The sequence below is a fragment of the Thamnophis elegans genome, chromosome 5, assembly GCF_009769535.1.
Source record: "Thamnophis elegans isolate rThaEle1 chromosome 5, rThaEle1.pri, whole genome shotgun sequence".
Classification (NCBI taxonomy): domain Eukaryota; kingdom Metazoa; phylum Chordata; class Lepidosauria; order Squamata; family Colubridae; genus Thamnophis; species Thamnophis elegans.
In genome coordinates, this window is record NC_045545.1 from 45,531,448 (window position 1) to 45,547,699 (window position 16,252).

At 39.5% G+C, this 16,252-nt stretch overlaps 1 protein-coding gene across 1 annotated transcript in view; it reads right to left on the minus strand.

The window, feature by feature from the left end:
- GNAI3 (G protein subunit alpha i3) overlaps positions 1–14,678 on the minus strand; it is a 35,769-nt gene extending 21,091 nt beyond the window's left edge. Inside the window, 1 exon segment of the mRNA XM_032217620.1 lies at positions 14,444–14,678. Within this exon segment, the coding sequence (XP_032073511.1) occupies positions 14,444–14,510 (67 nt within the window). The 5' untranslated portion in view covers positions 14,511–14,678.
- Between the last annotated feature and the right edge of the window lie 1,574 nt (positions 14,679–16,252).

The following is a 16,252-nucleotide window of genomic DNA, read 5'->3' on the forward strand; positions in this document are numbered from 1 at the left end:
GACCATCATTTCTGTAGCCTGCTGGAGGAGTTCTTGTCTTCCAGCAGGCAGCTCTTTCATTCTCAAAGGACTGCCAGCAGGGAGAGGGGGAATCCAGCTCCATGCCAAGTGGACACAAATAGCTGCCTGCCGGAAGGGAATCTCAGCTTCACAGCAGGTGGCAGCAGAGATGATTGCAAATGGCGATCACAGGATCCCGGCAACTATTCATGTCAACAGACTGCCAAGCATCCAGATTGCTATCATGTGACTATGGGTTGGTGGTATAACAATTTGTGACAGCTATTCCATGGCTGTTGTAATTCTGGACCATCTAAATGAACAGTCATTAAATCAAGGACTATCTGTAGAGGTATCCTGACTTACAGCCATTCATTCAGTGTCTGTTTGAAGGTACAATGGAACTGAAAAAGTGATTTATGACTGTTTTCCACACTTACTACCATTGTGGCATCCTCATAATCACATGATCAAAATTCACTCTTAGCAACTGGCATGTATTTATAACAGTTGCAGTATTTCGGAGTCAGATAATAATCTTTTGTGATCTTCTAACAAGCAAAGTCAATGGGGAAATTGACTTTGAAGATTCACAGAAAGATTCATTTCAACTGTGTTACTAACTTAACAACTGCAGTGATTCATTTAACAACTGTTGCAAGAAAGATCATAAAATGGGCAAAACTCACTTAAAACTATCTTGCTTAGCAATAGAAATTTTGGGCTAAGTCAGGAATTGTCTATATAAAGCACTTGTCTTGAACCAGATGAAAAAAGATGCAACCTAGCATCACTTTTCTGCAATACAGAATTTGAAAAGGGTAGGAGTAGACCAGTGGTGGGTTACAAACGGCACCCCGGTGCGGGCGTACTGAAGCCTGCTGGGAGCACCAGATACCATTCCGGTACAGTGCTTAGGGGGGCCCATTCGCCTGCCCGCACTTCTTACTGGTATTTGAGGTTTTCAGGGCTTCCGCATACGCACACAAAGGGTATGGCGCTTGTGCAATGCTCTGTCGAGCAGCTGGAGTGTTACAGAGGCGTTGCGCAGCATCACGGGCATTCATGTGATGGACACCCTGCCCTGTTGCACCGTACTGGTTGCAATGGGATCTGGAACCCACCACTGGAGTGGACTCCCTGCATCAAAAAGCAGGGCATAAATAACAAAGTCCTTCAGCCGTTCAAATTTTCCAATGCAATTTTCCAGGAAATATTTACCACAAACCTGAAACCAGGACATAACATGGGGAAAACAAAACAGAAAAAAGCAGTGGACAGGGAAAAAGTTAAATTATTTCTCTCATACTGCTACTTTTCAACTCTATTGCTGAAATACTGTAGCAGTTAAAGTTACATCACTCCAGATATATTAAAATATGCAGTTCTTGTACTGTTTGTAAGTTCCACCGCAAAAAGAAAAGTACTCTAACCCCCTTAATAGCTCTGTTTTGTTACCAGGAGGGAGGCAGACTTAGAATTGAGGATTTGGCAGCATTCCAAGCTTCTGCCCAAGTGCCTCTCTGATTGGAAAGTTTGGGGCAGTTCTCCAAAGCTTTCAGAGGGATCTGGGCCAGTTTTGAACTCAACCTTTCCTCTTCTATGTATCAAATGTGTTCAGCTTCTGCTTAATTAATGTTCTGATAGTCAGATTCTAAGCCCCTTTACAGAATTTGTTTCCAGTATTATGTTGGCTTGGAGAGAAAAATAAGGTAGGTACTGCATACAGCGCAAAGCTTCTGGGTTCTTTCCAAATTCTACATGCCTGAGAATTGGTTTGTGCACAGATACATGTAGACATATTTTTTCTTCAGGGTCTAATCAAGCTCGGTGTATCAATGTTGCCTGCATTTGGGGTATATATGTGTATGTAAAAGACAGGGGTAAATACAATTCTTTTGTGCATATCTGTATGAGTTTCTGCATAAAAGAAGCACAGGGTGGGTTGCATACACTCTAATCTAGATCACACTACTAGGATGAGATAGAAGCTTAGACTGGAATAGACAGCAGTATTTGACATTGTTGCCAACTGTCCCTCCTATAACGTGCACTGGGGAAATGGTGTTTCTATGCAGGCTCCTGCCCGGTTGATTAAGTTCAAACTTTCTTTTGCTGGCTTCTCTTGTACTGTTTGTAAGTTCCACCGCAAAAAGAAAGTAATAAAAGTATTCAAAAATCTCTCAATGAGCAGCAATTTTCATTAATAAGAACAATTATATAAGGGGTAAACTGTCCCTTCATGAAAAGAATGCTGACTTTAGCTTGTTTCTCCATTCTTTTAACCCAGCTAAATATTATTACTACTCAAGTTCATCAAAAATATTTTAACTGCAATAATTTTATCCCAAGTAAGAATAAATGTCTTTCTAACTACAAATGGCTTTGGGACTTCATATACATGCAAAATAAGGTTGATTAAGTTCAAACTTTTTTTGCTGGCTTCTCTTACCATACCAAATTTAGTTCTGTTCAGTTTGGTTTTTAGAAAGTTATCTTGCTGATGAACAAACTGACAGACTAACAACAACTGCAACTCTCAAACTCACACAGACCTAATATATGTTGTCACTTGCAAAATTCAGATAGAAAAACAGAACTGGACAGATTTATTTTGACTGGAATTAAACAGACTTAAAAGTACTCTAGCTCAACTGGTCAACGGATTGTAAGGTTTCTCCAAATAATAGTCAATAAGAAAGAGAACTTAAATATAACAAACATTCAATGAAGGGGTACCGGTAGATCAAAACAACTGATCTCAAATTTCCAGGCACTTTATGTAATAGGAAAATCACAAAGCACTTCACGTCAGCTAACTAGAATGCTTCTCCTAACAGCATTTTTCCTGGAAGGCTTCAATAATGGAACAAAAGAACAATAGATATGTTGTCTAATGCAGAAAAGAAAATACTGAGGAGAAGAATAGAGGAGGGGCAACCGCATTTTATTAGGAAAATTGACAAGATTCCAAGGCCTACATCAAAAGAGTGAACATTGGCTTTTATTTTAGCACCTGAACCAAGTGCCACAGTTTTTCGGGCAGTTTTTAAAGTTATCTATTACACAGCATTATATCAAAAGGCAACAACTCATTTAAACATACGCAAGGACAAAGTTCATTTTATATTTAGAAGTTCTCATTGTAATATAGACAGGGTTATTGTTTGTGGGGAAACATGTAGCCTTTACATGAGTTAAAAGAAACAGGGAAAAAATATAACTGATTCAATACTTTATGTAATTGCTTCCTTCACAAAAAAGCACAAAGTGATCAAAGCATGTATAGAGAAGTTTGCTTTCCACTATTTCTGAGAACAATATGCAATCAACATACAGAACAAGGATCATGGTAGAAGTATAAATATCAGATATTCCCAAACACATTTTTCTAGTGAAAGATCATTGTATTTTTATTTAGTAATATCACTTTAATATTTTTCTTGGTTACCTCAGGAAACAACAACTGAATGAAAAATTGCTGGTGACCTTCCACCATTGCACTATAGAGAGTATTTTAACTTACTGCATACCTGTGTATGGTTTGCTAATTGCACAGTGGCAGATAAGACAGCGCTCCAGAGTCCAGGGCAGTGATGGCGAATCATTTTTGGCTCGTGTGCCAAAAGCGGGGGGAGTGCAGGGGGGTTGTGCGGGGTGTGCCACACCCATACTATGCACACGACCCCAATGCGCATGCACGAATGTGCAGCACTCCCCCCCCCTTTTGGCATGCTTTTTTTGCCCTCCCCAGGCTCCAGAGGTTTATAGGATCCTGGGGAGGGCGAAAACAGCCTCCTCCACCCCCCCCCCCCGAGGCCCTCCAGAGGCTTCAGGAGCTTGCCTGAAGCCTCCAAAGTGCGAAAAACGGCCCTACAGACAAACCGTAAGTTTGGGAATGGACTTCCTGTTTGTCCGTAGAGCAGTTTTTCCTCCTCTGGAGCCTTCAGGAGCCTTCCGGAGGCTTCCCTGAAGGCTCCGGAGGGCAAAAAAACGACCCTACGAGCAAGCTGAAAGTGACTTCTGGTTTGCTCATAGGGTCGTGTTTTGCCCTCCAGAGCCTTTAGGGAAACCTCCTGAAGGCTCCGGAGGGCTAAAACCGGCCCTATGAGCAATCCAGAAGTATGTTCCCAAACTTCCTGTTTGTCCGTAGGGCCAGTTTTTCGTGCTCTGGAGGATTCAAGGAAGCCTCCGAAGGGCAAAAATGGCCTCAAAAGAAGGCCGAAGTCAGCTGGCCAGTGCGTGCATGCGCACTGGCCAGCTGACAGAGCAACGCCTCACATGCCCTGACAAATGGCTCCGCATGCCATAGGTTCTCCATCACAGGTCCAGGGGGTTAATGTCATTGCCCAGAGAATCATTGGTTGCCCTCTCCCCTCCTTGGAAGAGCTTTATAGCTCCCTGCCTTAAGAAAGTTCAAAACATTCTTAAAGATCCATCTCATCCTGGGCACCCTTTTTTTTTAACTATTACCATCTGGCAGATGGTACAGGACAATAAAAACAAGGAGAAATAGGCTGAAAAACAGCTTTCATGCCACACAGTAATTATATTGAATTCTACTGTATAGTGTAATACTAATGCAGTATCAGGGATTTTCAATTCAATTGTATAGAATGTGAAGCATATGTGTTTTTGCTTCATTTTTATAGTTTTCTTATGTATGATGTACACTGAAGATGGCATTTAATTTCATTGTACGAGGTGCAATAACAATAAAGCAAACTAAACTAAAACTAAGATGGATTTTTCAATGATAGATTTCTTAAAAATTCTGTCAAGCTATTTTCATAACATAGAGAGAGCAGTGATCATTATCCAGCAAGCTATCAGCCAAATAATAAAAGCTGTATTGAGAATGACATAAATCAGCCATTTTATATTATTTGAAATTTAAAACTATAAACTAAGCTACATTTGGTATTGTGTAACACCCTAAAAGATTGCATCAAAACTGTAACATACATTGGAACAATATTTGCTTTATTTTCGTCAACCTTAAATCCAATACCTAGAATAGGATGGAAAATCTGACACCCTCAAATTGCTTGGACCACATTTTCCACAAGATACTTACAACATTAGGGAGACAGGTATTGATTCTGAAAGGAGGTAAGCCAAGGCCAGGAAGTACTGTTTGATGTAGCCCTGGTTTATAAATGTTGCCCCCTACCTCAGAATTAGAATTGCCCCTTCTTTAACAGGATCTGATAGATGTAGGACTGAGTACTTCTGGAGGACAACCGGTAACTACTTAATTTGTCATAAATTGCTGTTGCTATTATCATCTGCTGTGGTTATTCTTATTGGATTACATTTTGATGATGGCTCAAACAGATCATTATATTATTTCTGAGGATTGTATTTTCAGCGGTTTAATAGGCTTACATTATTACTGCTGATGTTTATTAGTGGCTTCTTATAAACCATCAGGAGTCCTTGGCAGATTTAGTGGCATACTGGCCGATGCGTAACCCATTGGGTCATCCTTTGAGAACTAGTTCCTTACTAAACAGAGAAATTGAATAACCATGAGTGGATTGCTATTGTTTTGGTTTAAAAATAAAGAAGAAAGCTTCATTTTATTAAAGAAGAAAGCTTCATAGCAAGATAATGCTTTTCTTTTAACAACGTATGCTTTTGATGATAGCATTTGTGGTTAATCTGCCATTCTTTAAGAATGCTCTAACATTTTCACTTCTTTCTTCTTGGCTTAAAGTGACATACAGCTGACCATGCTGCAATACTGGTTTTTCCAAATAAATCAGCACATTCTCCACAGTTTGTCCTCACATTTTATGTATAGTGAGAGCAAAGCATCGCTGAAGGATGGCATCCCCACCTTCTGATAAATTAAGTGTAATTCTGGAATCATAACCATGTAATTCTTGGATGCACTAATGTTTACCTTTGCTATAACATGATACTTGTAAAAATTTTCCATGATCATCCAGATTTCATTGCAAAACCTTGGAAGATCCCTTATTAAAATGATGGGAGATCTTATCTACAATTCCTGTTTATATGGTGGCAATCCAGAGAGCTCAATTGTATCAAGGAATTCTGTTGAAAAATGAAGAGAATTAGCTCCTTCATTGACAGCCTTAAAGAAACAATATTCTTTCAACATTCGGGAAATATATCAAGCATATGGAACTGATTTTTCTTATCATTTCATTAAGAGGATGAGGGTAGAGTTCTTTGAGAACACTTCTTCATGATTGTCGAAATTGGGTAGATAAAATTATTAGTCTTCCATAGCAGAAGCCTATCTTCAGATAATTCTATAAGTAATCCTCAACTTGCAACTCAATTGAGCCTGAAATTGTGGTTGTAAGTCATTGTGGTCATAAATTTAAGCATCATATGACTGGACCCAATTTTTCAACATTAGCATCATTTCCTCTTTTCACAACTGGTAGAAGCGGATGGAAAGCACCACAGCAAATAGTTAAAAGTTAACCCAAAGGCCTCATTCTTGCAACACATATTGTGAGAGCTCAGTTTATGGTTTCAAAGCTCTCCCTCCTAATATGTGGCTCTCATCCAAGACAATAAGCCTCACATGCTAAAGCAACCCTGCAGTATTGGAAGGATTTTTTCAATGTTAAAAATGGCATTTTCATTCACTTTGAGGAATATCATGAATTTGCTGTCCTATCACCAAGCATCAATGTTGCTGCAATAATAAATACTATAGCAATAACAACTATCCAGAGATTGAAAATTGGAATGCACAACAGTAAGGGCAAATTTTGGCACCAACATTATCAGAAATATTACATTAGGCAAGCCATGAATTGTGTCTCACTCTCTGTTGAGGTCTTGCTGTTGAAGGAGGGTACTGTCATGCTGAGGTTCTCTTATACTAATTAGTATTTGCTGTATATTCTCAAGTTGATCTTCTCTTTCCTCCATTTTTTCTTATCTTCTTATTCTGTACCTTTCTTTATGATTCTGGAGAGAGCAGCCCTTTCCTTCCTCCATTCCTTTATCTCTCCTCTTCCTTATCGCATCCCACTGTCATTTGGTGTCCTCTCTGATCATGTTACCCTCTCTCTCTGCACATGGAATAATTATGCTAACAATATGCTATTTTAATGTACTTTTTAAAGCCACAATGTTGCACATTGCCCTTCTCACCACAGAATAGTTTAGAATCCCTGATAGCTTCTTCAGTGTGTTATGGGAAACTGTCAAAGACATTTTTTTTAAAGGATCATGTGACCTCCTGAGGGCTAGGGTGGATCTGCTCTACCTGATCTCCAGCAATCAAAGAAGGAGCTGGGTTACACTCAATTTCAGAGTAGATGTAGTCAAAAAATGAAACAAGATGAAGAAGAACCAAAGTATAATGGCTAATGTATTTGACTGACACCAGAGAGATCCAGTTTACATTTCATTTGCTGCCACAGCAGTCACTTGGTGATTTTTAGCTCAACCTACGTCATAGGTTATAAAGAAATACAGGAGGATGCAGCAATATATGTGCCTTGAGTTCCTAAACAAATAGAGATGTAAATGCATGTTTATGTGGCAGAGAAGGGGAATAAAGCAATAACAATATCCAGGCATTTCATCATGCACCTTAAAGCTGTTGCTTCTTTAAGAACCATATGATGAGTCAATTTCTTGTTGCTGGGTGGGGGAGGAAGCAAGGGACTGTGAGACTGGCTTAAACTGTCACAGAACATTGAAAAGGAAGATCACATGAGCACAGTGCTGATATGCTGTGGCTGCTGGAAATCAGTAGCATTGAAGTAGCCAGTTTTCCCAAATTTGATTCCCTTCTGAGTCATGGGTCTCAGATTCTGGACACATTCTGTAAATTAGTCCATTTGAGATAACATATTTCAAAAATTGTTACTTTGTGATGCACCGTTTCACCCAGGTGAAAGTATGCATGACATAAAGAAATAAAGGCTGTCCCTTGACCATGCAAGCTATAGGAAATATCTGAAGAGGGGTTGCTAATACTTAGCTTGCAAAAGTCTCTACTAATAAATTTACTATGCAATTTGGACAGTCTTTAAGACCTGAAAAGGTCTCACCAGGAAAACCCTTTCTTTGAGAATGTGCCAACATTAATTTAACTGTAGGTATGGATCCTCAAATAAAGGTTTTACCAATGATCATAATAAATAGCATAGCCACCTATAAGTTCTTTTTCTGATAATTTAAATGAGAATTTCTCCTAAACTGATCTTTTAATTTTTAAAAAATAATTTTTCTTTTATTTAAATTAAATAATTTAAAATTAGTTTAAATAATTTAATTTTATTTAAATTGATTTTTTTAAAAACATGTAGGTGAAGAGACATACATTTTGTTTTAAAACAATAAGTGCAGGTAGACCTTGACTTTCAACCATTTGTTCAGTGACTGTTCAAAGTTATGATAGCGCTGAACAAAAGGACAAATTACTGGCTCCTAAATTTACAGCCGTTTCAGCACCCCTGCAATCAAGGATCAAAATTTGGATTCAAGGCACACTTATGACTGTAGGGGAACTTTGACTTCACCTATTTATCCATCTACCCCCAGCCATGCGTACTCTTTCCAGTGGGATACTTTGGCCCCCGCCCAAGCTGCAGTTTCTTCTCTTGCTCGTGCTGATAACCAAGCAAGTCCAGCCTGACTCTACATGAAGGAGCTGCTGGAAGCACGGTCAGACTCGTGAGTTTCTCACAAGACCTGAGAAAGCGGGCCTTTACTTGGTCAGCAACTGACATCTTGAATGGGTGGCATGCCTCATCAGCAGAAGAGCAAGGAAAGAGTCAAGGCCAGCTACAGCAGTGCAACCCAGAGTGGTGAGGGATACTGCGGCTGGACCTGGGAAAAGGGGAACAGCTGAGACTTTCCCAGCTGGGAGTGCCTAAGGCTTCCCGGGTGGCTGCAGCTTCAAATCATGCCACACTGCTGAACTGTGGCCTAGGAGCTTTTTGCAAAGCTTGCTGTGCCAAGAAACCCCTGAACCACAACAATGGCAAGCTGCCCCAGAGTCTCGGATGAGTCCACAGCTAATAAATGGTGGAAATCAGTTGACAAGAAAAAGTGGAACTGGCCAGCATAATATGATTGCTATTGCTAAGCGATGCAGTTACACTTTACAACTACATTGCTTAGTGACAGAAAATTCCACTGTCCTGTACTGTCAAAAGCCAAAGTACATCTATACTTAGGAGGAAAAATAGCTAGTGTCTAGAAAAGATAATAGAGGTATGGGGATTTATTCACAAGTCAAATAAAACTTTTAATTCAGAAATGCTTATATCTTTCCCAAATTTTATACTTTAGTGAATTCTTAGTGATCAAAACCATATATTAATGCATAATTTATCACCTCTACATAACCTTTCTGTATTAAAGGCAGGGCTGAATCTTTATATTAACAGTATCCTTACAGAGAATATTGAAGAATAATTAACAAAGAAATATCATTTATGAGCTCAGTTATTATGAGCTCAGATATCACATTACTTAAACTTGGCTATTATATTACCAAGAAGTAAATGAATTGCAATTGTGGGTAAATAATTGCAAACAGGATTGTAAATTTGTGCCAACTCCTGGAGATAATCTAGACGGGAAACTAACGCCATGAGTACTGATCACTGCAGGGCTACAGTAACAGAATCTTACAAGTCTGAAAGCGCTTTTCCCCACCCCTTCCCCTGCCTTTGGTTTTCAGAGAACTAGGAAGGTCCCTTTTGAAGTGCTTTCTCTCACCCCCATCCTTCCTTTGGACTAGGTTTCTCTTTAGCAGATCAGGCTGTAGCTTCCTCTTCTCTCCCAAGGTATTCTCACAGCCCATTACTGTTTTTCTCTTTACTGACTTTTTCCAAAATGCTCAGATGTCCTCTGAACATTAATAAAATATTATTTTTAAATTACCATATATCATGTTTATAAGATTCTTTATCCAAATCTACATCTTAATTACTTTAATATACTAAAAAGTATATTAAAAAAGGAGGGAGGAAACCACAAATGGGAAGAAAATATAGTAATATACTTACAGGAAATCATTGCACCTAAGTTTTAATATACAATTAAACCTTGATTATAGGAATACTTTTGTTCAGATCTTTCCAGTATACTGACAGAGAGCCAGTTCAAAACAGGAAGCAAACATATAAATGAAAGAGTAATATTTTTCATTTTGGCTGTTTGTTTTTTTCATCACTTAACAACATATAGCTTTTCAATTTGCCCAATTATATATTTAGCGATTTAGGTAACATATAAAGTATACTAAACGACATTAGTAGAAATACATAAGGCAGCGGGGCTAATAAAGCTGCTCTGAAATAAAAGAAGGTGATGTAAATTCGAACAATGTATATGTGGATAAATATAGATTGCTGTAATTTTTTATTCATAATGTAAGCAAATAGAAATCAAGATAGACCATAAACTTAAATTAAAACTCATTCAGAAAAAAACAATAAATCATAAACTTAATTAACTATGGAAATAATTCTTACTCCATAAAATGAAGAATACTTGATTGAAAGCAAGGGAATATTATGTAAGACACAATGCTATCAACAATTCCTAAGCCCCAGTATGTAAGAGCTTGCCTCAAAGAGTGACCTTGAATCACAAAAATGCTTGAGTTTTACTAATTTAAAACAGTAATTCCAACCACTACATACGGTACATGACCTTATATGAAACACAAATACTGTGTATAAACAAACTTCCCCTAATGAAATCTTCAAAGAACTATCTCTCTAAGTGAAGTGGAAGGCTTGCTTAGTCCATTGTTTTATTTCAACTGTAACTAGTTAAATATTCTTGGGGCATAATTTTGATAAGGTATCACTGTTGTTATATCATATAGTAAGCAAAATAACTACCTAGAATACAGAATTCTCATTTTTATCTACATCTGCTAATGATAATTGAGTTAGATTCAGGCGAACAGTTATTTTTATTCAGTTGAATATAAATGAGACCAAGCATTATCGCATACAATCCACGGTTAATAATTTTTAACAGATGCTTCTCTGAGATAAGCCTTATGATGTTGGAAAAACAAGGGTTGACAAAAATCTACCCAATGATTTTTCATGGCACTATAAGGATCATAGCATACCCATCAAAGATGGTAGGTCAGGCCAAGGGAATGAATACTTTTCTGTTCTGAACCTATAATCAATCATTTGGACTGCCTGAGCCAAAGATAATTTTGAATAAATATACAAAGCCACTGCTGTATTTAACTATGCTTAATACTTCATATGAAAGTGATTTTGTATCTGCATTATCCTTTTCCTTCTTTTTTTCAGCTCTAAAATGTATTTTTTGAGATTGGCATGCTAAAATGATTAAAAAAGAGCAACACAGAATTCTTAAAATCCTCCAAAGTTTTTTTTCCCCATTTTCACTACTTCAGCATTGATTCTACATTGTGAACTACATTATTATACCTGTGTGCATAAGCCCATAGTTTAGAAATTGATTTAGCATAAAAGAAATCTAACAATATCAGAGTTCTGCAAATGGTTCAAATGTGAACCATTTTGAACCACGTTATTTTGAGCATAAAACAGCTGCAATTTTTTTAAAAGTTTGTGCTAAGAACTGGGATGTTTTAAACTTGAAACAATTAGTGTTTGAAGTCACGCATTTTTTATCTGAGGTAGTTTTATAAGCATTTGACAAATTAAGAAACTAAACAGAGGAAAATATGATATACAAAGCATAAGTTGCTGAACTGAACTGGACTGTGTTTTTTCACAACAAGAACTATTTAGGGTTAATATTCAGTGTTTGCAAATAAACTTTGCATGCAGATGTTCCTCAATGTTAAATTAAGTTTTATGTTACTTGTAAGACTATCCCACTTTCTACTGATATTCCCAAGGAAATCTCAAAGTTTCTTATTTCTGATTTGTTGACCTCCATTCACTAATTTATAATTCTTTACTTCATGGGTCCCCAACAACTGATCTGCAGACTGTTATTTGTCCATGGCCCGTTGGGAATGGGCTGCAAGAGTGGCAGGCGAGAACACAAAGCTCCATTGGTGCAAATGGTGGGTGCACACGTGAAATCATTCTCCACCCCCAACACTGCCAATCTGCTGAGCCGGAAAGGATGTGGACCACTGCACTACTTGATTTCATGACTTCACTTTGATTTCATGATTTCACTTTTGTATAACATAGTGATATGGACAATAACTTCTGATTAAATGTTTATAGCTATGGAAATTTTGTTGTTATTATTTCTGAGTTTTATTTTGAAGTTTTTTAAAAAAATTGGACAGAATGGCAGCAGCGTTGGCTTTACTAGGTGCTTGCTTATTTTGCTTGTAAAAACAGTTCCATTTCAACAAATAAATTACAAATTCATACCATTTGTCCCTAGGATTTTTGTTTTAATTTGTCAGTGTTTTGCTTCAGTCACCATTCTCTAAATTTACTTTAAAGGACCACACACAAAAAAGAAAGAAAATGTAGTAGCAGTATTGGTAATGGTAACTCATTACCAATTTTTTTGTCATCCCCTTTTATAACCAAGACCATAGAAACCTACTACAATTGGAATTACCATTCTAGAAGTTAGCCTTCTCTCATGATCCCAGACAGTGAAAAAACAGTTATGCTGTCACTTATATACACACATATCTTGACATAACCTTTTTCTTTAGTTCCTTTTCCATTTAATAGTTGACAAGTAAAGAATGTAATCCTCGAAGAAAGTACAGATAGTCCTCAACTTATGACTGATGCTTAGTGACCATTAGAAGTTATAACTGATCCAAAAAAGGGGATTTATGATCCGGATTTGAAGTCCTGCATCCGTTTCCCTCTGTGGCTCATGACCAGACTTTGTGTGCTTGGCAAAACAGATGCATTTATGGCAGACTCTATTTGCAAAGTTGCTTGATCACATGGCCATGTTTTACAATATTTTTGCCAGAAACTGCCAGCTCATTTCCATTTTTCGCAAAAATGGACCATAGCAAACCATTGGTTTGCATAAAAAAGTCATAAAATTGGATTGATCACATGACCAATCCATTTTATAACTGTTATGACATATTGGCTCCTTTATGGTCATATGGCAATAGATTTTCGACATGTCAATTTTGGACATGAGATGCGACACTTGGAAAAATACGGCATACTTCACTTAATCCTCTAAGGAAAGACTGAAGGCAAATGAGGTCCAGGCAGAAGAACATCATGGCTTCAAAATCTAAGGACTAGTTTAGACAAAACCCAACGCACTTTTTATGTGGCTGTTGATAAAAATAGGATCGCCAACATCCAATGAGAGATATGGCCAAGAAGTATCAAGGACTACCTGTAAATGGACTTTATTAGACTGTTACATAGGAAATAAAATGGCAACCCTCCCTCTGCTGTCCAGGGTGCTAGGGTCAGTATCTTTGTTGAGTAATCGGAAAACTCATCCTGTCTTCTTTATCTTAGCTTTTTTTTTCTTTTAAAGATATATAGCTGTATAAATTAAATAGTAAGTGTCTTAAAAATCCATGTACAGAGGTGCCCACAGATTAACTGTAACAGTAACTCTTTTTACACATTAACTGTTTATGTAGTAATTCTTTTTTCAAAAGGAAACATGAATAGAGAATATAGACTAGAGTAGAATGTAGAATATAGACTAGAGTCAGTAGAGAATAGAATATAGAGTAGAGAAGAATAGAATAGAGAGTAGAGTACAGTAGAATAGAGAATATAGAATAGAATAAAATGTAGAGTAGAATAGAGAATATAGAGTATAGAGTATAGAGTAGAGTAGAGTAGCGCACACAAAGAGAGAGAATAGAATAGGAATAGGATAGAATGTGGAAGGGTCCTTGTAGGTCTTCTAGTCCAACCCCTGCTCAGGCAGGAAAGCCTATACCATTTCAGGTAAATGATTGCCCAATCCTTTCTTTGCTCATTGTCTCCTTATTCCATATACTCCACCATCAACCCAGATCCGACTTCTCTAAAAAATCCGAAAGCGAACGCCTGTATCTCTCTCTGCACTAACGCTCTATTCGAGGAAGGCCCGGAGACCTCTCAGCTTCCTTCAAGACTTCCCCTAAAACCGTCGGGCTGAGCCGTTCAGACAACGCCTTTCAAGCAAACCTTCCCACACCCCCCGCCTCTTGCTCCGCCAAAAGGAGGCATCGCGGATCCCGAGGATACGCCTGGATCGGGCCGGACTCCCTTCCTCCGTGCCTGCCTGGGGCAACGGAAGACCGTCAGCCACGAAACGCCCACCCGCCTGCTGGGCCAGCCGAGAGCAGCCAGGGACGCGCAACGAACAAAAGCCGCTACAAGCAAAGAGGCCGCGCGGTGCGGAGACTCCAGTGGGGCCCCTGACAGCCGCCGCCGCCGCCGCCTTTCCCCTCGCTCTCTGCCCGGGAGAGGCTGAGCGGGGGCAGGCCCGGGCCCCACCCCTTCTTCCTCCTTACCGAGCAGCAGCAACTTCACCTCCTTGGCCGCCTTTTCCCCGTCCTCGCGAAGGTTGCGGTCGATCATCCGACTTCGCTCGTCCGCCGCTTTATCCGCGCGCTCAACGTCAGCCCATCGCGGCGACAGGACGGGCGAGGCGGGCGACTGGCACCCCTAGCGCTCCTCAACGGCCGCAGAAGTCGGGAGGGGAGGAAACTGGATAGGCGGAGGGGGGAGGGGGGAGGAAAGAGAAGCGCCACCGGAAACCTGCCTACTTCCTCCTTTCAAATCACAGCCCGACCAAGAAGCGAATTGTCCTCTGGGAAGTGTAGTAAAAGCGGCGGGTCTCTTGCCTCACCGCCGAAGCACGGGAAAAGGAGTGACTTCTGGACGCCCTGCCGCGTCAGGCGCAGGGCATGATGGGAGCTGTAGCCCATAAACAGTAAACGATACCTGAGATTGAAGCGGGAGCGTCTCGATTGGAAAAAACATTACATTTTGTCCCCCCCCCCCCAAAAAAAACAACCCAGGAGTTTAGCAATACCTTTTCCGACTAATCAGTGTCCCAAAATTTAACCTTAGACTGTCTACTGTTGACCTCACCCCATTCCTAAGAGGTCTTTAAGGGGCGTGCATAAGGCCATAAGCGCACCAGAGTGCTTACCATCCCTGTCCTAATATTCCCTTGTATTTGTACTCATTTCATGTATACATAATCATGTTTATACTTATATCTGTTATCTAATTCATGCTTGACAAAATAATTAATAAATAACAATAAATAAATAAATGAAAAGTGCTTTTTCAAGAAGCAACTGGACTTCCTGGATTTTCTCTGAAGACGTTTGGCTTCTCATCCAAGAGGTTTCTTCACTGTGGAGAACCTTCTTGGATGAAAAGATGACATGTCTTCAAAGAAAAATCAGAAAGTCCAGCTGCCTCTTGAAAAGCACCTTGGGACAACCATGACCTGGATGACTGATATCTTCATAGACATCTGACTAATCAATGTTATTAAAAGGCATCAGTTTTCATGAATTGCAGTGCAGTTCACAACAGGTGCATACAATGGCTAAGCTCACTGGCTGCCTGTTGATCTCCGGGTGCGCTTCAAGGTGCTAGTTGTCACCTACAAAGCCCTTCATGGTATTGGATCTGGGTACTTGAGAGACCGCCTACTGCCAATTACCTCCACTAGGCCAATAAGATCCCATAGATTAGGCCTCCTCCGAATTCCATCAGCCAGCCAATGTCGACTGGCAACTACCCGGAGGAGAGCCTTCTTGGTGGCTGCTCCGACCCTCTGGAACGAACTCCCCGTGGAGATTCGTACCCTCACCACCCTCCAAACCTTCCGCGTAGCCCTTAAAACCTGGCTGTCCCGACAGGCCTGGGGCTAAAGACTTCAACCCCGCTCGAATGGTATGACTGTTGCGCTTCTTTTAACGATGTACTGTCTTCATGTTTGTAACTTGTTTGTCCTTCCCTCCCCTTGAATTGTGAGCCGCCCTAAGTCCCCTCAGGGAAAAGGGCGGCATACAAATAAGTAAAATCTAAATCTAAATCACCAAAGTTTATGCTCTTTTAAAATGGTTAGTTGAAAAAGATGCTATTAGGCTCCTGATTTTTTATGACACCATAGACAATATGCCTTTTCTCCTACAAATCTTTTGTACCCCGATCCAAACTCAGAGAAGAAAACCAAGGATTTGTTAAACCTTTGTTATTGCTAAGAATCTGTAATTAATACCATGTTTCCCCAAAAATAGACAGGGTTTTATTTCCTCTTGATCCCGAAATAAACACTTGGCCTTATTTTCAGGGAGGTC